Source organism: Ammospiza caudacuta, chromosome 15 (genome assembly GCF_027887145.1).
Source record: "Ammospiza caudacuta isolate bAmmCau1 chromosome 15, bAmmCau1.pri, whole genome shotgun sequence".
Classification (NCBI taxonomy): domain Eukaryota; kingdom Metazoa; phylum Chordata; class Aves; order Passeriformes; family Passerellidae; genus Ammospiza; species Ammospiza caudacuta.
This window is the reverse complement of record NC_080607.1, coordinates 10283533-10309823: the sequence shown is the minus strand read 5'-3', so window position 1 is coordinate 10309823 and position 26291 is coordinate 10283533. Positions and strand designations below refer to the sequence as shown.

The 26291-nt window shown below is 42.6% G+C and overlaps 1 protein-coding gene across 1 annotated transcript in view; it reads right to left on the bottom strand.

Annotated features, from left to right (window-relative positions):
* Window positions 1–26291, bottom strand: part of TOP1 (DNA topoisomerase I) — a 65204-nt gene that overhangs the window by 19235 nt on the left and 19678 nt on the right. Inside the window, exons 3-8 of the mRNA XM_058814428.1 lie at window positions 17340–17442; window positions 7624–7750; window positions 7028–7086; window positions 4214–4309; window positions 1734–1809; window positions 676–773 (exon numbers count right to left, since the gene is read on the bottom strand). Coding sequence (XP_058670411.1) covers window positions 676–773; window positions 1734–1809; window positions 4214–4309; window positions 7028–7086; window positions 7624–7750; window positions 17340–17442 — 559 coding nt within the window. The remainder of the gene's footprint in view (window positions 1–675; window positions 774–1733; window positions 1810–4213; window positions 4310–7027; window positions 7087–7623; window positions 7751–17339; window positions 17443–26291) is intronic.

Below are 26291 nucleotides of genomic sequence, written 5' to 3'. Positions count from 1 at the left end.
CTTTAAGTGTGGGTGAAAGTACAACTTCAGTGATGTTACTTAAGGATCCTGGGCAAGACAGAAAGTGTTTTTCATTTAAAACTCATTTTCAGAAATCATTTGTCAAACAGGCTGAACTAACTGGACACTTGATCAAGTCTCATTTTTGTGCCAGAGGCAGGAGCAGTTTTGAGAGGCACAGCTGGCACCCACTCATGCTGTACCTCTATGGAACTCTACTAGAATACTGCTTAACACATCTGCACACATTAATATATTCCTTAATCCACCTGCACCTATTAATATATTCCTGCTGACACCCCCAAGCCTCCAAGTTTTTGTACTGCTCTGAAGAGTTTCAGCACAGAGCAGCTTCTGGGCACAGGAATATTGGTATCTGATCATTATAGCAGCCTCTACATGACACAGATAGGAAAAAAGAAAAAACAAACAACAACCCAGACAACCCAACAAAACACTTATTTCCTGGTTTAGGGATATCACTTCTACTTCAGAGGATGAACACAGTGAATGAGATATTTATTTAGAGCTTACCAGAAAGTAAGCCAATTATTCAGGACAAATCCTCATGAATCAACAGAAGAGAAAGCCAGATGTGCTTATTCAGCCAGCATGGGAGGTACAGGCAAGCCCAGGTGCAGATGGGAGCCTACAGCACTGACTATATATAGTTACCATTTCCATTTTTGCTCCTCTTCTTTTTTCGGCTTCTTTCTTTTGTCTGCTTCAGGGACTTTCTTATCTTTGCTCTTGACTTTCTTTGCTTTGCTGTCCTGCAAAATGAGTAAGATCCTGTTAGAACAAGCTAGTGTATTTCCCCCCCCTCCCCTGAAAAGATGTGTTAAAACTACAAGACTCTCTCTTGGGGTATATAAGAGCTGAATTCCTGGGCCTTCACCACATAAATGTGCTCTTAGATCATCCCATTAAGTCAAAGTCTGCTGATGGTCGCACTCAAGTTTTCAGGCAAATTCTTTTACTTTACACTAGGGAAATGCTGAATGCACACAGCCAGTTATCACCTGATAGGGGGCAAGTCTGGGCCATGGGAAGGGAACTGTTGTGTTACAGAACCTCCTCCCTGGCCTGTACTGCTGTGTCTGGTCTGGCAATGCTGCAGAGCACAACCACCATGGTCAGGCAGCTTCTGGGATTATCCTGGTGCATGCTCAGTGTAGGGACACTTCCTTTGAAGGGAAGAATTAACCCCATTGCCCAGAGGTGCTGCAACATGTGCCTCACAAGGGTGCCTTTGCTAGATGTGTAGTTTGTCAGTCTCAAATTATGGCTAACCTTTTCCAAGTCCCTCTCCAAAGAAATTTCCACCTAGGCTCCATCTAAATGCTTTTTGCTTCCTTCTAGCATGTAATCTCTTTTCCATCTCCCCTGCCTCTGAACCCTGCCACATCATCTGTGCAATTACCACATGTGGTGAGCAAGGCTCCCCTGCCCCCTGCCAGCTCCTTAACAGAAGGACTGTGAATTGCCTGAACAGCCTGGAAGTTCATGTCCTGGAGGCATCTTCTCCACCCATTGTTTTAAGGGTTGGAAAGAAAGTTTCCCTGAATTTTTATAAAGTACAGTTCAGATAAGTTAACATGTGCACCCTAAGTGGGGATCTGCCACACACAGCTCTGTTCCAGACAAAATCAGATTCCCCCTGCTCTGCATAATCCCACACCAAATAGCCTGGCTCTTCTTTATGATAAAAATAAACTCATCTGTCACATTACCTCTTCTTCCTCTTGTTTCCTTTTCTTTGCTTTCTTGATGTCTTCTGTTTTGATTTTCTTGGGTTTGTAGTCAGCACTAAGAACAAAAAGATTTGCTGATGAAATTGATCCATTTTCCATTAAAAGTAAAGAGAAACCATAGACAAAGTTTACGTGCACAAGCTTGCAGCATAGCTGGCATTTTTAACTTCTAAAGAATATAATTTATACTCTGCTCTTTCAGAAGACTCAATAATCCCAATCCAGCACAACAGCCTAGAAAACCTACAAGATGTTATTATCAATACCTCTCCACAAGTTTCACTGCTGAAACAAACATCTTCCTCAATGAAGAATCAATTCAAAAGCATTAGCAGCCACTCAGTGATTCCATGGGATGGGATAAATGGGTATAACCTTATTGGCATGTTCCATCCCAGCTCTCTTTCCAGTCATCAGTCTGGGATCTTGCCCACAAGACTCACTCTTTGCACCCCCCACTAGTTCAAACAATAGTGAAATTGAGTACTGGCAAATTACATAAACACAACCTCATTTCCAGTGAGGCTGGAAAAGACCTCTGAGATTATCCAGTCCAACCTATGACTCAACACCACCTTGTGAACCAGAGCAGGACACGGAGTGCCACGTCCAGTCTTTCCTTGAACACCTCCAAGAACAGTGACTCCACCACCTTCCTGGGCAGCCCATTCCATGTCTAATCACCCTTTCTGTAAATAAACTCCTCATAATGTCCAACCTAAACTTACCCTGGTGCAGCTCAAGACATTGTCTTATCCCTTGTTCCAGGGGAGCAGAGCCTGACCCCCACCTGGCTGCACCCTCCTGTCAGGGAGTTGTGGAGAGTGATTCACCCCTGAGCTTTCTCTTCTCCAGGCTGAGCCCCCACAGCTGCTCCTCATTGGACTGGTGCTCCAGACCCTTCCTGAGCTCCACTGCCTTCTTCTGCACTTCCTCCCACACCTCAATGTCCCTCCTGAACTGAGGGGCCCAGAACTTGAGGTGCCCTCACCAGTGCCCAGTAAAGGGGCAGAATCACCTCTCTGGTCCTGCTGGCCACACTATTCCTGATACAGGCTACGTGCCATTGGCCTTCTTCACCACCTGAGCTCCTGTTCAGCTGCTGCTGAGCACCATCCCCAGAGCCTTTTCTGCTGGGCACTTTCCAGCAACTCTGCCCCCAGCCTGCAGCACTGCAGAGGGTTGTGGTCAAAGTGTCAAAAGTGGCACTTGGTCTTGTAGAACATCATGCTGGTGGTCTCAGCCCACTGATGCCCACGACAGTCTCCAACCACCACATCTCCCACCTGCACTTCTGTTTGTAAACAGCAGGTCCAGCAGGGTGCTACCCCTGTAAGGCCACAGCTGTCCTTACCAACTGAGACAGAAAGTTCTTTTCCACACACTCCAGGAACCTCCCATCCTGCCTCCTCTCTGCTGTGCTGAGTTTCCAGTAGGTATCCAGCAGGTTAAAGTCTCCCACAAGAACAAGAGCTGGCAGTGGTGAAATGTCAGCCAGACACTCACAGCACAGTTCATCCACCTCTTCATCCTGGTTGGGTGGGCTGGAACAAGGCTCCCAGCAGGATTATCTGCATTACCAGCCTTCCCCTTGATGCAAGGGGCACTCAACCTTACTGTCACTGTTCTTGAGCTCTATGCAGACAGAACACTCCCTAACGTACAGCAACACCCCAACTCTTAATCTTTCCATGGCAGATGTGAGAGGGGAAGTCATACAAAGCTAGCAGAAGGCAGCAAGTGATTACACAAAAGATGTCCCACCCATGTCTCTTGGAAATGAGAGCTGTAGGGATGGAGTGCCACCATGGTGAAACCCTTCCCGGCCTTTAACTCCTGCCTGCTAATAAGGACAAACTACCCCGAAGAGCTGGATGGGCACAGCAGCAGATCCCAGTGAGACGGAGCTGAACTTGTATTTCAGAGGGTTCCTGTGTCAGGAAAACATCATGCGTGCTTCTCTGGGAGACAACAAGCCTCAGCATAACTTGTGACACATTGAGACTCCAGGCAAACCACGCCAGGCAGTGCAGGCAAACCTCTCCCTGCCTCCAAACAGGCTGACAGTGCATTTTCTACCTCTTGAGCAGTCATTTCCTTGCCCAACAGAAACCACTGCAGCCACTTAGCTACGTTAATACCACATGCTCACATTTCTGTTTTACAGTCCTCATCAGTCTTTACCTGCCTTCTGGCGTTTTCCTTTTTTATTTACTAGTTCTACAACATTTCACAGCAGCATCTGCAGAAGCAGGCAGTGGCATTTTGCTTTGCACAGCACAAATACTATCCCTGCCCTGCTCAGAGAACTTGTAACAGCATGGGGAGTCTGGTCCCAGACCTCCAGTACCCATCTCAAAAAGTCAGTGATGATCACTTGAAATTCCACCTGCTCCCTCAATGTTCTCCTTTTAAAACCAAAGGCAAACATCCAAGTCACCAGCACCCACGCTACTTACTCATCATCCTCCCGAGGTCTCTTCAGGGGTTTGGAGTCCTCTTTAGGAGATGCATAAAACCCATCATCATCTGGTTCATCTTTAATACGTGGTGGACTACAAAAAGAAGCAAAGAAACACAGTTCTACTATCAAAGATGAAGTTTCTTGGAAACCAGCAACAGCTAAGTTTTAAGAAATAATCATCTGCAAAATGGGCACGTCTTACATGGAATGTGCTGCCATCACAAGACAGCAAAGGCTTGAGATGTGTCATTTTCTGAATACTCACAGACAGTGTGAGGAGAGTAATTCAATGTCTACACATTTGCCATTTCTCAAGAAACATCAAGTTCAATTTCAACGGCTCAAAGTTCATTTTGTTTCTCTGAGGTTTTGAGTAAAAACAACTGTAGCTTCCAGCACTTTCAAATAGACTTAAAAACTGAAATGCCTGTGTGGACTCAAATGCAGGATGTTATTCAGTCTCAACTCAATATCCTTATTGAGCCTTCTAAGACAGAAAAAGATTATCAACTAAACAAAGATATGAAAGCTATTCCCTGGAACATTTTGCCAACTAAATACTGAGGCATGTGAAAACCAGAAAAGGAAACAAAGATTTGGCAAAGTTAAACAGATCAGTCTCTTTTCACTGTCCAAACTGGAGGAAGCAAACAATCCTGTCCCTTTCAACAGACCACAAAGTTAGGCTCAATGTTTTCAGCCATAATGTCCCAAGATATTAGCAATAAGAAAAAACATAGAGTATGAGTGCAAGAGACATTATTCTGTTAGACAAACTCATTATTTCTAGATTTCAGAGAGGCATTTCACTGATCTTCATAAAGAAAAAGATGTTTCAAAGAGTCCAAAATTACATTTTGAAGCACTTAGTGCCATCTTGGGCTTCCTTATTCATGTCCCACCAACAATTTCCATATCAAATTGACTCAGTTTCCGAGCCAAGATGGGGATTTTGCAACCAGATGAAGTAGGAATTAAAATAAGCAGCATTCAGCTTTGTAGACCACAGTCAGTAGGAGACATTAGGGAGTCTCATGTTAGCTGGCAGTGTGTCCATGAAGCAGAACAAGCAGTTTGCTCCTTCACAGCTATAAAGCCACTGCAGTGCTGGAAGATGCAGTTCAGGGGAGACACAAACAAGCTACTCTACCAAGGCATTTCTGTTGCATCGCCTGGAATTGACTGAGACACAAGACTGCAGCACAGAGACACTTGCAAAACATCTATGGAAAAAAAGGTAATTGTCCCACTTAATATATTCTCCCTTTCAGGCAGAAATGCAGAACTACAGTGTATAAAGTCACTAGGAATTTTAACTGTTTGAACACTGAAACACTGCACAAGGTTTTTAATGGAAGAAATAAAGTGTGAGTCTGGGAAAAGAAAGGAGCTGTATGATCAAGTTGAACCTTGACTTGCATTGTTTGCAAGACTGTAATGCTGCTCATGGTACCAAGCCTTAAAGAAGAAAATCAAAACCATCTGAGTGAGGACATTTTTCTCTGCAGAACTCGTAAAAGAATATTTCAGCAGGAAAAAAAATGACAATAATTACTTTACTCTTAGCCAACACTTGGCCCTGAAGAAGGCACAAATGCAATGGCTCCTCCAGTCTTTTCTCATGAAAAAATGCTCTTGGAGCTAAGAAGGATTCGGTTATATTGATATGAGAGCATCCATCAGCCCTGGTGAGATTAGCACATCATGCCATTCTGCTGAACAGCAGAGGCCAGAGAGAGTTAGGAGCTGTCTGCTCCACCATGAAACACCTGAATGTCACTGCTTCCACTGCCAGAGTGTTCCCCAAAGGGCCTGGAGATGGCGCCTCTGCCCTGCGCCAAGCCTCACTCCTCCCTCTGCATTTTAAATAAGAGCAGGGAAATGAAACAGAGGGAATAACTCATGTCAAAAGGGCAAACTCAAAACAAACAAAGAATAACTAAAAGGCATGGGACGGGTAGGTGCCTTCTCCCATCTTCTCTGTATCCACAGAATGTGGTGAGATTGGAAAGATTTTGTTTCTTTTGATTTTTAAGTGGGCTCACAAACTGAAAGAATTCATGAACCAAGTGCTGTTCTTGACTAACAGATATGGATGCATGCATCCACCATACCACACACCTTCAGTGAATCAGTGGACTCGATTTATCACATTAAAAATAACCAATGGCTGGACTGTAAACAAGTCACAAGAGATCTTGATTGACTATTAGGAAAAAGCACTCTTCTATCAATTGCTCACTTCAGGTTTTTAATAAGACTACTTAGCAATGACTGATACAACACTCAAGTCCAGGAGGTTCTATTATAAACAGGAATTTAGTTCTAGAGTAGGACATCTATGCATTTCCTAAGGTACTTAAATTTTACATGTCACTTGTCACTCCTGTGCAAAGGCTTCTCTGCAGTCACAGCACAGGAGAGACACAGAGAGAATCTGGACTGGCTTTGCTGGGTCCTGTCTCCAGCAGACTGCAGGGTTCAAGTTCCAGTTTTACAACAGAGGCTCTTTCAAATCCAGCTACCAGTGTTCACACAGTTCAGTCTGTCCTCAGCAGAATCCAGCTTCTGAATACTCAGACAAACCCAGCATGAGCAGGCAGACACCAGGTATTCCAGCTCCCATCTCCAGTTACTGGGTAAGCACATCTACCCATTCTCATAATTGACAAGAACATCTCTTCTGAAGGACTTAAGAGTGCCCCAATTTTTTCTCAAGACCAAGTGAGAGGATTCAAACACTGAGCAACTGAGCACCTATGAAAAGTCAAACTCCAGCTTTTTCCACATCATATACCTGATTTCTTACCTGGAGAAACCATTTTCCTTTTCCTTCTTTATTTTTATGTCACCAGAAGATGACTTCATCTGAAAAACATAAAAAGTAGGAGCTGATTAGCATTTTCCAACATACAACCCAGAGTATTAATTTGCAGAAGGAACTGTGACTATCTCTGTCCCCCGTAGTCCTTAGTGACCTACATGACAGAGAGGCAATATTTTCTGCAAGTCTTAGTCAATTCAGTACTTTTTGGCATTCAATTTCCTCAGCATATTGGAATTAAGTATATAGTTTGTTGTTGCATGGACTGAATGTGAGATCACTGATTTTTCTCCCTTGTCTCTGAACCCAAGCTTGGTAAAGTGAAATGTAATGGGAGAAAATGTGAAGCCAGTGGACATAGCTCCACAGTGGAACTGTTTCTATTCACATACCTGCAGATAAAGCCCGTATGAGTTCATAACTACCACTCCACAAAAATAGTGTCTGGGTTAGCATTGGGATAATTCTCTCCAAGTTGATAAAAACTCAGATGTACAAGCTACATCTAACCCACTGAGTTTGTTCTATTCAGTATTATAAGCCAGAACCATCCTCTTGTCTCTCCCACAGGAGACACCCACCTTCTCTTCCTTTCTCTTCTCCTTGTCTTTATCTTTGTGTTTGTCTTTGTGTTTCTCTGAGCTGCCATCTTTGTGTTTGGTTTTCTCCTTGTCTTTGTGTTTCTTTTCCGAGGAATCTTTGTGCTCACTGCAAGACAAGAGAGTGTGTTTGCAGAGGAGAACACAAGGAGATTTGACTAATACAATTTCCAGTGGTAAAGAATCACAGGTTTTGATGATTACAAACCCTAAAAAACAAGGGATCACCTTAACAGGAAGATCCACCAGAGTCTCCTGTCAGGCATGACCCGTTCTCCTTGGGAGGAAGAAGAACAGGAGGGATACCACAAAATCCCACTTGCCAAGCCTCCACTTCAGGAAACCCATCAGCCTGGACTGCTGAGGAAATCCACAGCTGCTACACTTAAAGCTCAACACTTTAGGATGAATTCCTACTGTCTCTGCTTTTCCTCTTTTTCCTAGCCCACATAAAAGGTCACTGGAACAGAGCTGCCAGCCCCGTCAATACCCGTGTCAGCTTTTGCTCAGACAACAGTTTGTCATTGTAGCAGCTCTCATCTCTGGAACTTAAAGAGAAAAGCGCTGATCTCTATTATTCCCAAACAGATGGGAAAACCAGAGCAAACAGGATATGTGATGTCCTTGTGTTTATGCAAAGTCAAACAGAAAAGGCAGGAATAATGCTGCAGTCCTCAGCTGGAGCTGGTGATGCTGCCACAGCCAGCCCAGCTCTGCTGGAACAGCCCCATCGTGTGGGGCAAGAACCCAACAAAGGTGTTTCCAAGTGAGACTCTGGTCTGTAACTACTCTGGTGTTATGAATAGCAGTATTGAGAGTTTAAATACCTAGAATCTTTAGCCAGAACACAGGAGAAAATGCATAGAAAATGCATACAAGGAGAAGAAAATCAACCTTTATTATTCTCTTTCTACCCACTTCTGATTTCTGAAACATCAGAATAAATTTGTATCACACTTTCAAGTTTTTCTTATCAGCTAGAAAGACACATAGCTGTTTTCAAATGAAAATGAGGTTTCTCATGGAATGACAAACCTTGAACCCAAAAGTGAGGCAATACTCTCAGGAGACTCAGAATAGAAACATCAAGAACTGGCCACAAGGATTAGCAGCAGTGGTGTGGAAGCCAAGCAACAAGCCTGGCAATTCTACAGGCCTTCAATACACACTTATAAGGTTGTGTGGACTCCCTGAGGTCACCCAGGGCTTTAGCAAGTCAAAGGCATGGTGTAAATCAGCATGGACAGACACGAACCAAGCTGCCTCTCTCATCCTGGCTGCTCACACCCTCCCTCCTCAGCACTTGACTCCCATCACTGCTGTTCTCTGGGACACACTGTGCTTCTCCTCAGGATTACAAAATGCACTACAAAGCTTTACTAGAAAAAGGCACTTCCCTTATTTCAGTTATTTCAACACTCAGGTGCAAGCCCAAACCAATCTGGGTGAACACAGTCCTGAAAAACAAGCTGGGAATGCTGGGCAAGAGCATGATTTTTAAAAATTGCAGCTTGAGATTTCTTTCTATCACAGAAACAGACTGCAAAAAGGTTGATGTCTACAGAGAGCAAGCAGCACATTAACCAGCTCCCACAGTCAGTGTGTGATTAGGAGCAAGGCAATCACAGTCACAAATACACCAACCCACACCCAGCTTACAACTGCAGACACCAGCATGGACAAATGCATGTTAACCAGCCAAAGGTCTAAATAATTCAAGCCCAGAGTAGCTTGAATAATAACACTCCAATAAATATACATTGAATAAACTGAATAAACACACACTAGCCATCCAAGCTCAAGCAGCTGAAGCATGAAAATCCATCTCTGAAGGAAATCACTATATTCACATGCTGTGTGACACCAAGAGATCAGCAGCAAGAGACACCAGTTTCATTTTAACTCTCTAAGCAACCTCTTCACACAAAGCAGTGAAGGCCTATCTGAACATCAAAAGGCAACAGGCACTCTAGAAATGCTTGCAGTTAGACACACAGCACCACATGTTGCCTGTGAGCAGACTCAACAACTGCAGACTATTCTTACCCAGCAGATCATGTTATGTACAGTGTGCTCAGGCCATGAGGGTACAGACACGGAACATCCTGACACTGGATCCTGGAAATCCACAACATGCCTGCTGCTGCTGCTCTGAGCTCTCATCCCAGCTTCTGTACCCTGTTTATTCATCAGCATTCCAAGCTCAAGACACCTATTTAATTTTCCTTTGCTCCCCACACATTACTAATAATTTTTAAACTCAAGAAGATCTGGAAATTCTGACTTGGTACTTTACACTGGTATCTGTATACCAGGTACCACATTTGCTGCAGATTTAAGGTTGATAATTTAAGAGGTATCTCAACCTGCATATATTTAAACCAATACTCATAATAATAACAACAACATTCATTATCAGTAAGCAATATTCAACCTTCCTATATCAATCCAAGTTGTGGATGACCCACCCTGTATTCAAGGCCAGGTTGGACAGGGCTTGGACCTTCCACCTCATCTGGTGGAAGGTGTCCCTGCTTATGGCAGAGCATGGAATGAGATGAGTCTTAACCCAAACCATTTTGTGATTCTACAATTCAAACGTACAAAAAAAAAAACATAATGAACACACACAAGGCTCAGACCCCTCTTGTTCTTTTCAAGTCTACTTGTGTCTATTTTCTGACTCGTTCTTATTTGATATTTAAATCCTACCTGAAATAGCACGTTTTACTCAGACATTAATTTGGATTGTTAATCGTGGTACACACTGCAGCCACTGGAGTTAGTGCACCAACTAAAGTTCATGTCAGTGGCTGTTGCTTGGGAGTTTGGAATAGCAAAAAAAACCCCCAAAAGACCAAAAAAGAGAAACAATTTGGTTTTCCAAAGCACCATACTCAATCTCACTACCAGCCAAAAGCACTTGCTTTCAGTACATGACTGGAAGAGCCCTGGGATGTACACAAAGCATGACTAAAAGCAAACTAATGGATGACAAACTAGACCAGTAAAGCTAAGACTGAAACAGAAACAAAATCCCATTGGTCTAGAGAGGCAGAGACAATATTTGTGTGTGCTGAATGCTTACACACTACAGCTGGAATTAAAAAAAAGTGTTAAAACCTCTAAAACTTAGGTCTGTTCAAGTAGAAGCTCAAATGACATCCCTGTTGAAAGACACTAAGTGGCCAGCATTGAAAAGCTGTCATGCAATCTAATCTCAATTTTTCAGTGTAGTTTCTCAGATTTTTCAGCATTAGAGCCAGAATCAAGAAGTCTGGCTTCCTGACTCAGTCTTAGTTGCTGTCTTAATTTAATTTTTTTTATCATAAGACTATCCTTCCCCTTTGCTCTGCAATGAGCAGTAAATTTCTCAGCCAAGCAATGTGGGCTCAGATAACCTAAGGAAACTCTGTCTCCAGTTTCACTCTGCAGCTTCATTTTCCAAAGATCAGCACTGGTGGCACAGCCCCGAGGTCCTGCTTGCTGCTGCTCCTGGTGACTGGGAGGAATTCCCTAGATAAAAATCTGATATCCTGCACTTTTCACTCCAATGTTAAAAGCATAAATTTCTTTCCATTATTTGTAGTAGCCTGCTTGCCAGCCCTATTTCCAGACACTGGGCCACAGCTCTTCTACAGCTCAGCACAGAACTTCTGACATGTGCATCAAGGAAGGCTTGTGCCCTTCTTCTCTTGGAGAAATGAAAATCTCCATCTCCCAGAAAACCTCCCTTGGAAATGAGTTGATAACAAAGGCCTCAAGCAACAATCCTTAGAAAAGGAACTTCTTTTTTCTCCCAAAGCAAAGCAAGTTGCTGGCATATTAACTGCAGTCAAGCTGAGCTGCTTTGGTCTCTCACTTGGCTCAGATACACATGTGAGCCTACAGGGGACACAATTTAACCACCACACTAATCTCAAAAGAAAAGAGAAGGCAACAGGATGCCATCCTTACCCTGGAGATGGAGTTTCAGCCTTCTATCAGAAAGCTATTTCAGACAATCCTAAAGCTATTATTAGGAGGGACTGGGAACAATTTAAAGATCAGAAGCCTATCTTCCTGGTCAATTCAAAACTGAAGAAAAAAAATCACTTTTCTTTAAAGAAACCAAGCAAAATGGTCTCAAGATTACATGCACACTGCTAATTTTATCTTGAATTCATTGTTCAGAGCTCTGTGAATCCTTTGTTACCTTTCCTGCATATACATCTCTGCCAACAAGCCAGCTTGGAGTCATGGAAGTAGGACAGCAAAACCCCCCTAAGATAGAGGGAAGCTCCAGGGGAAGCTAGCCTGAAAACAGGACAAGTGGATCATAACAATTACTCATACCCAGCCCTGCAGACAAAGTAAGGGCTTCCTTCTCATCAAAACCACTGCAGTTGCATCACTGCACCAGAACTCAGAGTTATGCCTCCTGAAGGTGTTTAATGCTGACAAACCTGCAGTGTTAGTGTTTTTTTAAGGTAACCAAGTGCAGCAGGAGATGACATTAACACAGGCAGAACAAGGGATTACATCATCTACAGGTGTATCATGATACTACTGGCTTAGCTCAGACAAAGGCCAGGTGAGCACACACATCTCCTGCAGCACTCCATCCTTTGTGCCAGCTTGCTTACTGTCTTCCATTTACAGTTTTAGTGTAAACAAGGACAGCCAAAGCCTGTGAGGCGCTCAGGCTGAAGCACATGAAGCAGAACATGCATCAGAAGAAGCCATTTTCCTTGTAAGCATGGATCTATTTCCCAATGAGCATGCCTGCAGGAGAGAGGAGAGGGAGAGGAAGGGAGCCCAGGCACCTGGCAGCAGCTGCTCAGGCTGAGATCACATGGGAAAGTCACAAGTGGAAAGTGTTTCCAAAGAACAGCAGATGTGCAGATCACAGCTTCCTCCTTCAAACTGCAACAGCTTTGCAGTAATTTAACACTGCGTTCTTCAGGTGCCATTTATGTACGTTAATAATCCCTTCCCAGGCCCTTTCCATTCCAGCTTCAAAACCACAATCTGGGAAGGATGCTTTATCTAAAGTGTCTCTTATTTCCTCTCTCTGCTGTAATTAGCTCGTGACAGGGAACCTGCTAGCAGCGAGTGCCAGCGCCGCTTGCCATCGGAGCTGTGCCTGCTCGGGAGCTGCTGCAGCACAACTGAAGTGTAAAATACCAGGGAGTTGTGATTTCAGTGCAGCCCAAAACCTCCGTGGGGACAGGGCACAGGTGACACAGCCCGTGCCTCGTTTGACGCAATTCAGTATTAATGGAAAGCTGTGATCACAGCCAGGTTAATGCACACCGAGGGAGAGCTGCCTGTGCAGGGAGCACTTCCAAAGCAACAGCACCCCAGGGAAGGACAGGATTTCAGCTGGCTTGCAGGATATTATGCTGTTAGAGGGTTATCATATGGAATTACAGGGAATAAACATGTGAGCCCCAAAGGTTTTGCTGGGTTTCTGGCAATGAAATAAAATAACCTGAAAGCATTCTTCCCAGTGGTGAAAGGAGTCTTTTCACAGATAACAGAACAAGCCTTCAGCAAGAGGAACAAGATAAAAAGCTGGACTAATCAACAGCTGATAAAAATTTTAGAAATGAGAATGATATTCACACATTGAAATGAGGATCATGTTTAGCACATGCTTTCCATAGACATGTGAGAATTAAGTAGACTACTAAATAAAAAGCAAAAAATTTTCACTACTGGAAGGCAGTGTCACATTAGAAAACTGCTCAAGGTGAACTGTGCACTAAAATGGAGTACAAAAAACAAACCAACCAATGCTAGTAAACAGCAGGTGTGAAGTCTTTTTTTTCAAATTGCCTTTACCCCTACATCAGATATCCCTGCCTCTTCCTGCCCCCAACACACACCACCAAAGCAGATCAGGATCTCATAATAAACCAGAGGAGGTGTGCAAGAAATCGGAACTGAAATTTATCTTCATCCATGGCTAGCAAATGCCCAGAATCTGTGTTTTTCCTAGCAAAAGCACAAAATTAGAAGATGCCAGTGAAGATCAGGTCTGTGAATCCCTTCTGTGTTCCAAGCTTTGGTTCATCCCAAGCTGTGATCACAAGAGATTTAGTAAATGGAGGAAATATGCAATGTGACAGAAGATTTTCTTCCTGCGGCTGCGGTGCTTGTCAGGCTGACAGCAGGGCTCAGCACTGCAGAGCAGCCTCTCTGCTCCCCTCCCTGTCACAGCCCTGCCCTCCTCAGGCTCCTGGCAGCCCACTCTCCCTGCAGAGAGCCCAGGACAGCTGGCACAGGCACACCTGTTACTGCCAACACTTCCAACCCGCTCTCTAACAAGGCTTGGCTTCAAAGGACCTGTTATTCCATTATTTTATGTGGTCTACTTGTCTGAAACACTCAACTCCCACAGATCAGAAACCTAGTGCCACATGGGATTTGTTTCATTTTATTTTTATAACCACTGACATTTATATTTAATGGGTGTGTATTAGATTTTTGTTTGGAGACCGGGAAGTACGGGGCTGAGAAAATGAGCAAAAAACCACATTTTGTTGGATAGTGATGTGGATTTATTTCTTGATACAGACTGTTCTTCAGTGGGCTTTGCATTTTGTTTCTTTGAGGGGTGGTGGGGAGGTCTGAAGCACACAAATGTTCTCTCTCAGTTTACTACAGCTGTAAATGAGTGGTTAAGACACAGCAGTGTCATCTTGTGAGTGGGAGAGGAAGAAAGCAAGAACCAAAATTAAGAAGTTCTACATACCATTCCACACACTTCTGTCATATGAAATCAAAATTGTCTATTTTAGGTATTTCAGAGACTTATCTTGGCAGTTTAGATCCTTCAAAGTCTGGATACAGGAAACATTTATTCTCCTGCATTGGAGTTGTTCTGTCTTCTTGATGCAGGTTTTATTTTAAAAACCTTTTTTAAGTACAGGACAGGAAATGAAACTGTCAAACTATTACAGACAGACACAAAAACGATCTGCTTCAAGCACAACCACACACTGCTCTTCACTGTGCCCAGTGTGCACTGTGCTTCTCAGAATGCAATCAGGGGCTCTTCACACACACAAATAAAATGTCACTGAGGTACCAATCCAAGTCTCCCAGAAAACAATGGCTTACATTTCTGCTAAAGCCTCTTTTGAGAGCTACCAAAGATACAGCACAGCTTTTGCAGTAACACAGCAGCTTTTCTGAAATACAGAATGGATTTTGTGAAGATTTACATGCAATTTGATAAATCTAAGATAAACTTTTCCAAAGGATTAATTTACAGCCTTTTATCAAGTGCTTTAAAAATTCTTCATACAGGTAAAAACCATTGAAATCCACTCACCCTTGTTCTTGTGTCCTGGAGAATTTTTCTTTAATTTCTACTAGATTCATGGCTCTTTTTCTCTTGTTTCTCATTACCAAAGGAGAAACTTCAGTACAAACAGGCAGGTTTTTTATCCTTCAAACAATGGTCACCTAAAATCTTATTCTCGCAGCAACTTACATTTACAGAATTGCACGGGTGACAGCTGAATCAAAGCATTTAGGGAAGAAATATTTAAATTCCAATTATTTCTATGAAGTTCTGTTACAAGTCTGCTGTTTTTACACAGCAAGCAGCCTGTACATGACTGAGTATGAATGGAATAGTGAAGATTCTGGAGCACTCCTAGAGGAGTGATCTCAACAGGACCACAGGTATGTTAACTTCCCAGAGAACCACCTCCAAAACCAAAACCAAATCTCAAGATTCAGCACTATAATACATTGATTTTTAAGGTGGCAGCTTAGAAAGGCAGTGTGCACTCAGTCTGGGAGAGTGAAGGAACCCGAGGGGCAAAGCATTATTGTAAAATCTCTCCCCAAAAAATGCCTTGAACAAACCCCCTGCACATGCATGCACTCAGCCATGCCACCCACAGGAGGGACCTTGTTTTGTGACCCCAGGATGCAGCAGATATTGTGCTCACAGGACACACAAACACTTAGCAGAGACATGAAAACAACTGGGAGCATTAGGCACAGTGCCTAGAAAACATGATACCTTTCCCAGAGGGATTTCAAGACAACATGGTAGGGAGGAAGGAAGTACTTCAAGATAAGGCATGATTACATGTCACCTCCTGAGCTACACCTCAAAACATCACAGCCATTCTACCTTCTTTCCACTGTTTTGGTATTTATTGTTTGCAAAGTCAGCTACAAGTTCTGAGCCATAATTAGTTTTTCCAGTTAAAAACATGCTGACCATTTCCAACTCCTACACAAATGAAGTCAAAGCATTAATGAATTTGGGAATTTAAAGACAGTGCTTACATTACTCCTCACAAAAGAATGTGCTCTGCTAGGATTTCAGGAGAATGGTTTTTCAAGCAAAGCAATGAACATTTGGACATGTGAGGCAGTCAGTTTTAGGGTGCATGATAATCAGGAAAATGAAAACTAGAAATCAAGGCAATATAGATGTGTGAACAAAGGCAAAGAACATGTCCAAAGCATTTCATCCTTGTTGTGAGAGCCAGCAAATGCAAGTTATTTGGCCTAGGGGTTTTTACCCCATCAAAGACACATTATGGAACAGTAGGCTTTTGTAGCTTCTCATAAGATCACAGAAAATTCAAATCAAGTGTGTGCCCAATAAAACAAACCCACTTCTCTGCACAGACTCCCTCCTTTTCATGCTTCTTTTTAATAGAAATCATTGTTAACACAAACTTTTTTGTTCCTTTTTGGACAGTGCTATCACAGCTGCACAGCAATTACTTAGTACACTCACTTGCCCACAGCATAAACACTATCTGTCATTCATCAAGTGTCACACCAGACACTTTCCTTCCAGGGAACTCATTTTTCCAAGTTTTAGTGGCAATTTAGGCTCCGTGACACTTGTGTGTCAGGACTTACAACAAGGAAAATTTCCCTGAGTAACATCCTAGCTGTGACCTACTTGCCCTGTGCTCCACCACACCAAATCATCACACAGATCTCCACATCCTGGTTCCTGCAGCTCACAGCCCAGACTAGGGAGCAACTGGACCCTAAGGAATTCAGCAGCTCAAGAGCTACAGGCCATGACATCAATGTGGGTAACCTGGCACACGACTGGCATCAAACACCTTCCCCATCCAGTGGCAGTGTAGTGCATAAATCACATTGGACAAAACAGCACAATCCTTTGGGATCCATCTCACTCAGCAGTTTCCCAGTGCTGCCTCACCCAGCTGGGACATTCAGCCACTGTGGTGGTAGGTAAGGACACCACCATCATTCTGGGGAACCATCTTTCCAGGCACTTCTCATTAGGAGAAGGCTTAGTAGCCACATGGGGGTCTCACTATGCTAAAGCAGTAGGGGTTTATACCAGCATGAAGAGAACTCCACATTTCTGACAAACAACTGGAACCACACACAAAAGATTATGACCAAACCCACCAATCTGCATGAAGGGGAGGCTGAGGTAGTGTTCTACACCTTTAACAACTCTAACCTACAATAATCTTTTATACATTAGTATCAGCTCACATTTGCAAGATACACAGCTTCAGCCACCCACATGGAAATGCAGGCAATGACAAAAATCAGGCTTAAAGCACCTACACTTGTAAAACCACACTCAAAATGTAGCAATTCCAAATTCATTTATTGTCAGAGTAGTTCTTGTAAGACTGCACATTCAATGGTGTTTTAGCCTACAAAAACTTCATCCACTTTTTCCTCACCTATTACTGTGCTTGGACTTTTCCCGGTCTTTTTCCTTGTCCTTCTTGTGCTCTTTGTGCCGGTGTTCTCGGTCTTTGTGTTTATCTTTGTGTTTGTGAGAATCTGTAAGCAGAGAGGCAAAACAAAAGAAATTAAATTGGGAGAAAACGCCACACCTCCCTCGTGAACATCTGTATTTTTCCCCACCGCATTCTACTATTTCTGTGACTCAAAATTTGTAACAAAAATCTTGGTTTCAGAGGTCCTCAATGGATTCATTGTTCCTGCAGCACCAGTTAATTCATCTTGGCAACAGCTGCATTTACATGGTCTTTAGTTCAAAGACCTTTAAATGCTTTATAGACCCTGAAGAAATGCAACCCTTCCATTAACTAGGTACCTCTTGATATAGCAAGTTCAGCCTTATGTGGCAGATGGGCAGCCTGGCTTCCTATGCCTCCAAGTATTCATGCTCAATACACAGAAAGGATATAGGAACAAAGCACAAAGCTGAGGTGTCAGGCCTGTTGAATCCCAAAATTTAATACTTCCACTTCCACAAGTATTTAATCTTGACAAAGCATCCTTCCCTTCTCCCTGCTGTGAATGAAAACCATTTTATTCTTATCCCCAACAGTATAGAACATGACAGGCAGAAAGCAAGGAAAATGGGGAGTAATGGCAGAAAATGAAAAGAAAGGGTGAAAAGGAGCAAGAATTCTCTCCTCCTGCTTCTCTACTGCAGGACATTTACCTCCCTCCAGTAACAGCCCCACCAAGAAAATGCAACCTGACAGCTGTAACGAGCTGTGTTGGTGGTCACCCACCTACACAGGTCAGGGCAGGTCCCAATTATGTGACAGGTCAGAAATGGGAGTTGGCACTCAAGTGAATCTACAGGAACACAGTAATTTTATTGCTATCAGCTTCTACTCTGAGTGACACTTCCCATCCTCAGTGACAACTGTGCTGTACAATGAAGTCCTTTAAAGCACCAAGGAAATGAATTCAGCAGAGAGAAAGAGCAACACAGTTGAATTGCAAATAAATTCATTTACAAGCATTTTTTTACAAGTAAATTAAAAAGGAGATGAGACTGAACTAGCACCTCAAAACCACCTCAAAAGGTCATTTACAGTGAAGATCAGTATAATGGGAGGAATATATGCAATATCCAAAGACTACCCCCCAGGTTTTGTTTTGAACATGCTACTCAAAGTAACCAAAATTAAACAGGCTTTTCAAAAAACCTAAAATCTGTGCTGACTTTGGCAATTGTTTTTCAGATACCAGAGAATACTAAAATTTCCACAGATCTTGGATATAGGTATTAATGCCTTATTAATTGTAAAGATGCTACCATGCCTCTAAAAAGCCTCCTATCCCTGCACTAAGAATAGGAAACTGCAACAAAAGGATTTTGTGACTTTCAGAGTCACATGGGAAATGCACTGCAGAGCCAGGAACAAGCCTCATCCTCCTGACTTCAATTCTTTTGCCACAAATTCATTTTTTTCTCCTTAACTGAGTCCAGCTCTTAAAACCTCAAAACATTCAAATGGATTTAGAAGAAATATACCCACAGAAAATGATTTTAACCTATTGTTTTCTGTAACTTCAGTGTTTGCTTTCAGACACCTGCAGAAAGTCAACATAAACCAACACAGGAATATTGACATTCAAGAGCCTCCAGCTTGCCCTCAGCACCTTTCCTCCATTCCCCTGAACTCAGCAATGTTTCCCAGTGCTCTGGTGTACACAGTGCACATGTTTAAATCGCAGGGATTAAGTTTTCCATATTTTTATATACACATGGCAGGTTATGTGGAACATTTGGTGTTACAGCATAAAGCACCCAAGAGTTTTCGAGTACCTAAAGAGCAAAATCTCTTTCTCAGCAGGCAGAGTCTGCAGGCATCTCTAGCAAACTGTGTGGGGACCAGACACCCACACGCTCTGAACTGCAGAGAAGCAATTTCTCTGAGCCCTTCTTCCCACCAGGACAACACACATTTCACTGGCAAAAATGTTTTCGCAGTGCGTTTCACACTTGCGATTCCTCAGTTCAGCCAGGAGCTGGAAGCTCTGGCTGTTTGCAAACTGCCTGGGGTTTATTCCACAGAGGGTTTACTCACTGATTCCCACAGCCCAGGCTGCAGCAAACAGCAGCTATTTACACTTGATGAATAGGTAAATTGCGAGAGAAAGCAGCGTGCTGCTGCACACACAGCTATGTACAGTCACAGTATAGCAGACACACAATCAATTTTTCCTATCAGCCAATCAATGGAAAACGTGTGTGACTGTGCTCAGTGCTATTCTCTTCAGAACTCACAGCCACACAATGACTTGTCACCAAGAAAAGCAGATAACAGAACAGTTTGTCTTGATCACCAGATTTCCTTGCAGCTGACTTGTGCTTTACAGCTGAAATTATTATTTACTTTTAGAAAGCAGTTCCAGGGATATACCCTAGAACTGCTGGAGCTGGGTATCTGTTTCCTCAACCCTTGGCTCTGCTTACAATGATTTGGTATTTTCAGACAATTAAAGCCTGGTACTGCAGGGGAAAAAAAAAAAGCTTGACCAGTTAAACTAGCTCTGCTTGCTAGGATTTGTTGCCAGACAGCTTTTCTTTGTTGTCTACCAAAGGACTGCCAACATGAAGGTCTTCCATGGAGCTATTCTGGCCCAAAGGCCACAGTGGCTGGGGAACAGTGGGTCCTGTGCATGGTCTCAAACCAAAAGCACAAAGCTGTCAAGGCAGAACTGCCTGGTGTCTCTCACAATGAACAACACTTTAAATGCAGTATTCCCATGGAGGCCTACCTCCCAGGCATATCACCTAAGGATTAAATTATTCTGGAATATTTGCCTAGTATTCAAACTCCATGGTGTTGCTTTCTGACACGATGCCATGAGGTAGGTTAAGAATGAAGACTTCAAAGAGTTTATTCAATTGTCTTGAACTGACGTATGTGTGTCCTCAGAAGGCATTAAAGCTCTTGGTCTTTTTTTTTGTTGAAGGTGGAGCTGGATGAAGTTCAGGAGACTGGGTCATTAAAAAAGCACAGGATTCCTTTTTTTTTTGGCATTCTACACAAAAATGCTTTGTTCCAGACTGGCTTTATCTAGGGGTCCATGCCAATGGTTATTTGATGGCTGACATGAAACAAATTTAAGCCATTTCCCTCTCATTTGTGTACCCACTTGCCAGGAGCCAGGGCAGCATCACCTCTGCCTGAACTACACAGGCAACAGTGACTGAGCTGGGAACGGGGCCACCTCACTCCAAGGCTCATCAGCACACAGGCAATCAACGGGAAGTGTTCCTGTCTGTAATGCATCTTCCTTGATATATTTAGCATATTGATTCCTAGAAGAATCTTCCAGCCTCCAGTAACTCTCTCCCAGCTTGCAGCTGATTAGTAGTTGACTAAGTCCAGCCTCACATCAGCTACGGAAAGAGCTCTGACATTATCACACATTCAGATTTGCTTCCTGCCTTATATGTCTTCCAGTAAGTATGTCTGATCCCTCTAACACTAAACAAGGAGATAAATACTATTCCTTCTCCAAGACCATTAGTAAAATCCACCATCTACTGTGAGCAAAGTTGAAACCCCCAAAAGCTTATGTGGCATTTAACTATTTCTGAAAATGCAAAGTCTCTCTTCAGCACAAGGTTACAGCAGGGACAGGGGTTATGCTCACTGGGCAAGCATCCATTACCCCTGAGGCTTTCCCTTCAGTATCCTCTAACCCAAACAGAGCTTTTGGCATCTCTTCTGTTCTAGAAAGCTTGATGTCTCTGGCACTGGATCTCTGTCTGTTAATGCTGTGCCTGGTATGTCTCCAAAAGATTACCGCAGTCCCTGTACTATTCCTGCCATTCCCCTGCACCTCCAACAAATCACGAGCAGCTCTGCATTTTTGCAGGGTTGATTCATCTTTTAACTCTGTTAGATTACAAGGACGTTGGCTTAAGGATGGCAAAGTCTAAGCACTTTTGGTCTGTGGCTCTGTGTTGTTCCCTGCTCCGCCTTCGCTCCAGCGCTGAGTCCCCGGGGAAAGGCTGAGTCATAACCCTATTTGCAATACTTGTATATGTGTCTGCCTGCAACAGGGAAGTTTTACTCTTTATCCAGGAACACAGCTCTAAAAGGTCAGACATCTCCAACTGCAGCAAGGCAAGAGCAGGGATGAAGGCAAAGAAAGGCTCTTCCAGCAGGCAGTTGTCACCTGGAGAGGAGGAGTCCCAACAGATGGCAGAGGTGAGCGGTCCCCTTTCACAACAAGCACAACCCTTGGCTTAATTAGTCTGGTGACAAAACAATTATGTGGGACTGTGATGTTTTAATTCACAAGCCAAATTCATTTGCCACAAAACTACTTCTGAACACCTGTCTCTGCACACCTTCCAAAATACTTACATGTCACAATCAAGGGAAGTCGGGCTACTTCCTACATTAATATTGCAATTTTGACAGCAACTTTACTAATAAAATACTGAAATCAGAGAAGGGTGTAAGCTCCTGTATGCCCAATCTGTACAGCTGTCAAGAGAATAGTGTTGGCACATGATACAGGATGCTACAGATGCTATTTTATCCCACTCCCACCCCCCACTTTAATTTCCCTTCCATCATTTTGCACTAGAATTTTTTTTTAAAGAACTGAAAAAAAGATCTGAGCACAATCTGGTTCCTTCTAATTTTTCCCCAGTTAAGTGAGGTAGCCAGCAAATTAACACCTGGTAACCTCAATTTCTGGTCAACAGTAGCTTTTCCAGATAAATATTAGCCTTTCAGATTTGCTGTCTTTCTGTTCACCTTCTTCTAAGTTTTTGTGAGCACAATTTGAATAGCTCATTAATGTGCTTACAGAGAGGTTTCTTTGTTCTTTAAAATGTCTTACTAGATTCTGTGGACAAGGACTTTTTGTATTTTCCTTCTGGTTCCAGAAACATCCCAGTTTCTTTTCCTCTTACTAGAAATACTTCTAATGTTGAGTATGCTTGAGTTTATGTATTATCTCAATACTTCTCTACGCTGATGTCCAGAAAGGTGATTTAAGCTGTCTGGATTCTTGGAATTGCAATCTGTGCTCAAAATCTGAGGACACAGCATGAAAAATCCATCTTGTTACCAACATTTTTAACCTCTTGTCATTCCAGTAACACTTCTGCTTCAGATGAGTGGCTGAAATTTCTGCCCCGAGTTAAATCAAATTCCTCAGTATTAGCTGTGTGTTACAGGAGAAGCAAATGAGCTCTCAAGGCTTTCAGGATCACTGCTGTGTATGAGAACAGGGCTCTGTCTTGTGCTCAACTTGAAGCATGAGCAAGAAACCCTCTGGTTTGGCAGAGATGAAACCAGCAGGGTCTTTTCAGCCTCTCTGGAAAGGAGAAGAGAGCCTTAAAAAAAGACTTCTCCGGTTCCACTGCTAAATTATGCAGCAGAAAGTGAGGTAACTCTAACACTGGATTAGGTTCAAAAGCTGGTCAAGTTCAAAAACTTCCTGTCACTGGAGAAATGGTCAGTCCCTTCTCAGCTGAAACACCACCCTCATGTAAGGCCATGTACTCCACTGCAGCCTCTTTACAGGTTAGCCTGAATTCCTCTCACTGCTTGTGATGCAATAGTAAGCAAAGCTTAAAGTCTCTTTATTATTGCCTAAATGAAAGAATTTTACTGCTTTTCTCCCTCCCCCACAGGCTCTCCTTTTAAGCATTCATACTGAAATGCAGATTAGCAGAAAAAGACTTCTTACTTTCAAGGGATTTTTTTCCCATTTATTTTGTCAATTCATATTACTTTTAAAGTTTTAGTCTCTTGCATTTTGTATATAAGGACTACTATTAAAATTACTGCAGTTTAATTTATGAAATAATGCCAGGGAGGGTTATGAGTGCCCAAACGTGTGAATGTAGTCCAAGGTGTCTAAAATATTATTCATATTCCTGGCACAGAACACATACTTTTGCCCTTGGAATCTGGCCAGAATGGTCTAGTGTTGCACTAACTTTTACAATACACAGACACCAGGCAGCAGAGAGTGTAACATTCAGTCATTATCCAAGATCTTTCACACAGATAGTGACAGGGTTATAGTACATTACCTAAACAGGCAATGCAATCCCACGTGTAAAGGTCACTCTCTGAGGTGCTGGTCAATTTATAAATCTTGCCTGAGAAAGCAAAGATGGTGCAGAATTAAAAAATCCTATTTGCAAGCCTTGTGTGGCTCAGAAAAACCACCATAAGGCAAACATGACATGGTCTGAGGCACAGGGACCATCACTCTTGAACAGGTTTTAACTCTGGACAAGTAATCTCTGACTTTATGTGTTTGGATTTAAAAATTTAAAAACTCACATACAATAATCCCACCTGAATAATCTGGAAGAGGTCTAAACTTTTCTAAAATATTTGTGTTACAGTTAGAGGAAGTCACATTATGGTCATGGTGTTCCAGTAATCAATTAAATAGCACTTCTGGAATTTATTTAAATGGATTGACACTGCTGTAGCCCAGGAAAAAGAGAAGAGAGAAAACAGAACTGCAGCTAGGTATGGGTGACAACACCTTTGCCAATAAAGCAAGGCAGACAAAGGAAACCAAAGTGCACATATGAAAGATACAGAAACTGGAAAACCTCTCTACACAGCTACACGTGTCAAGAGCAGAAAATCATACCCAGAAGGCATTGTTCAGAGAGATGATGGTATTATGGATGATACACTGGAGTAGAAAACCATAATCTAAAATAAACTTCCCAAGTGAAACTGGATATGTCACTTACTGGCCCTATTTACACAACTGCAGAATCCACATAAAACATTTACCCTGAGAAAGTATTGCAGGTCTGTTTGCTGTGCTGGTTTATTTCTGCAATAACTCACTGCAAAACATTTGGAACACTGAAATGAGAGTGACTGAAACAGTGAAACCACCACTTCAGTCTCCCATAACCTAAGCCTGAAATTCAATAGCAGAAGTAGGATCTGGGTTTTCAGTCAAAAAAGGAAAGAAACTACAATGATAATGAAGCAAGACTGACTGGCTTCTGCTTCCTCATTTCATAACACCATACTTAATGGCAAAGATACCCATTCCAAAAGCAACTTGACATAAAATCTTTTACCAGTGTTTATAAAGATACCTCCACAATCTACACTGCTAAAGAAATACAAATCCTTAAAACCCTCCTTGAAATCAAATTTAAATGAAATAAGTTACTGTGCTATCACAAGCTTATTTCACTTCAGGTGCCTCACTGGGTCAGGTGCAGCAGTTGAGGGATGCTGGCAATTTAACACTGCACTGTTTCTCTCCATAAACCAGACAAAATCTGAGTTTTATAGTATAGTGTATTTACTGCAAAATAGCTAAACTAACTGTGACTAAGCACAAGTGGAATACACAATGCAGCTCTTTACTGCAGTCATTCATTTTCCAATCTTAGAAAAAATGTAAGAATGAAGTTATGAAAACTCAAAAAGGGAGCCTGGAGAAGTACAGCAGAACAACCCAATAGTTTTTCCTTTCTAGGGCAGGAACTTTATTACAAAAAGTAAAACTCCTCCAGAGAGCATTCTTCCTTTTTCTAAGGCCTCACATGAAGGAATATAGCACAACTGAATAGATTTGAGTCTATTCATTTCCCAGACTATATTTACTCTGAGACAAAACCTGTTTTGAGCTAAGCCAGAACTGACCACACCACATTGTACCCAATTCTGCCAAAGCTTGAAAGCTGAATACTTTTGATAGAAACACAGTAAAACCAATGATCTCACAACCCCTCTCCACACTTCAGCAGTTACTTGAGGCAAAAGATACTCCAGGGCCAGACAGATATTATGTCTTTTTCCTTAAAAGGACTGGTCTGGGAAACTTGGCTTGAGAACAAGACAGACCCCTTAGACACTGCATTCTTCATTAATCTTGTCATTTGAAGGCAGTACTCCTTGCTTCTGAATAGAGGGAAAAGAAGAACCCAACTGAATGACTTGGTGATGAATCTTCACAGGAGAATACAGAGAATTGTGTCCAGCCAATCTCAGTCCTTTAGAACAGCTCCACCAACTTCTCAAGATGTTCCCCTAAGCTCCAGTTTTAGTATGCAAGCAAGATTATCACATAGTTTGTTTAAAACATGAAGTTTGCAAAATGAAATCAATGCACCTTTTGCTCCCCTGAAAGCTCAGGACAACTTTAATCCAAGGAAGAGAGGTAAAACAACATGCCAGCCTTGCTGACAGGGACAGCACATGGTGGCCACAGGACAGGACAGGCTGGTGTGTAACTTGTCCATACCCCAAACATTAAAAGTTGATCAGGGAGATGTTAAGGATGCCAGAAAAAAACCTGACTGATCACTCCTACCTTGTGTGACTGGAGCCTCAGGGAGATGAAGTTAACCTGAAGCAAATGTCACTGCTGGCATTTCATCAATCTCACACAGACTGCAGAGGCTCAGGAGGCAAAGCAAGATGTGTTTTAAGAGCCTCTTCAGAAAGAGGACAGACACTCTTAGTGCACATGTCTTGATCCCTTCTTGAAATTATTTTTCAGCCACACTGGATTAATTGCTTATTTTTTGTGCACCTCACTTTTTCACCTGCTGGGGAAATAGCTAATACTCTGTGGGTAATTAATGCTTAATTGAGATAGCTGTGTGGCATACAGGGATGCTGACCTTAAGAAACTGCTACACTACAGGCATCCTGCAACAAAACAACTACTGGTGTAGGCAGAAGCAGCAAGTTTAATGACTTGTCAGCACCTTTTACATGGCCTCTTCCCAAAGAGGTGGCACGTTCAGATGTGCCTGTTCCACAGCAGATCTTAGTTGTAGTAACAAATGCATAAAATCGCTGCAGTAAAATTGCAGTAGACAACATTACACAAAGAACAAGTCCAAGGAAGCCTTATAAAGCATGAAAATACATGTTTGATCAGTACAG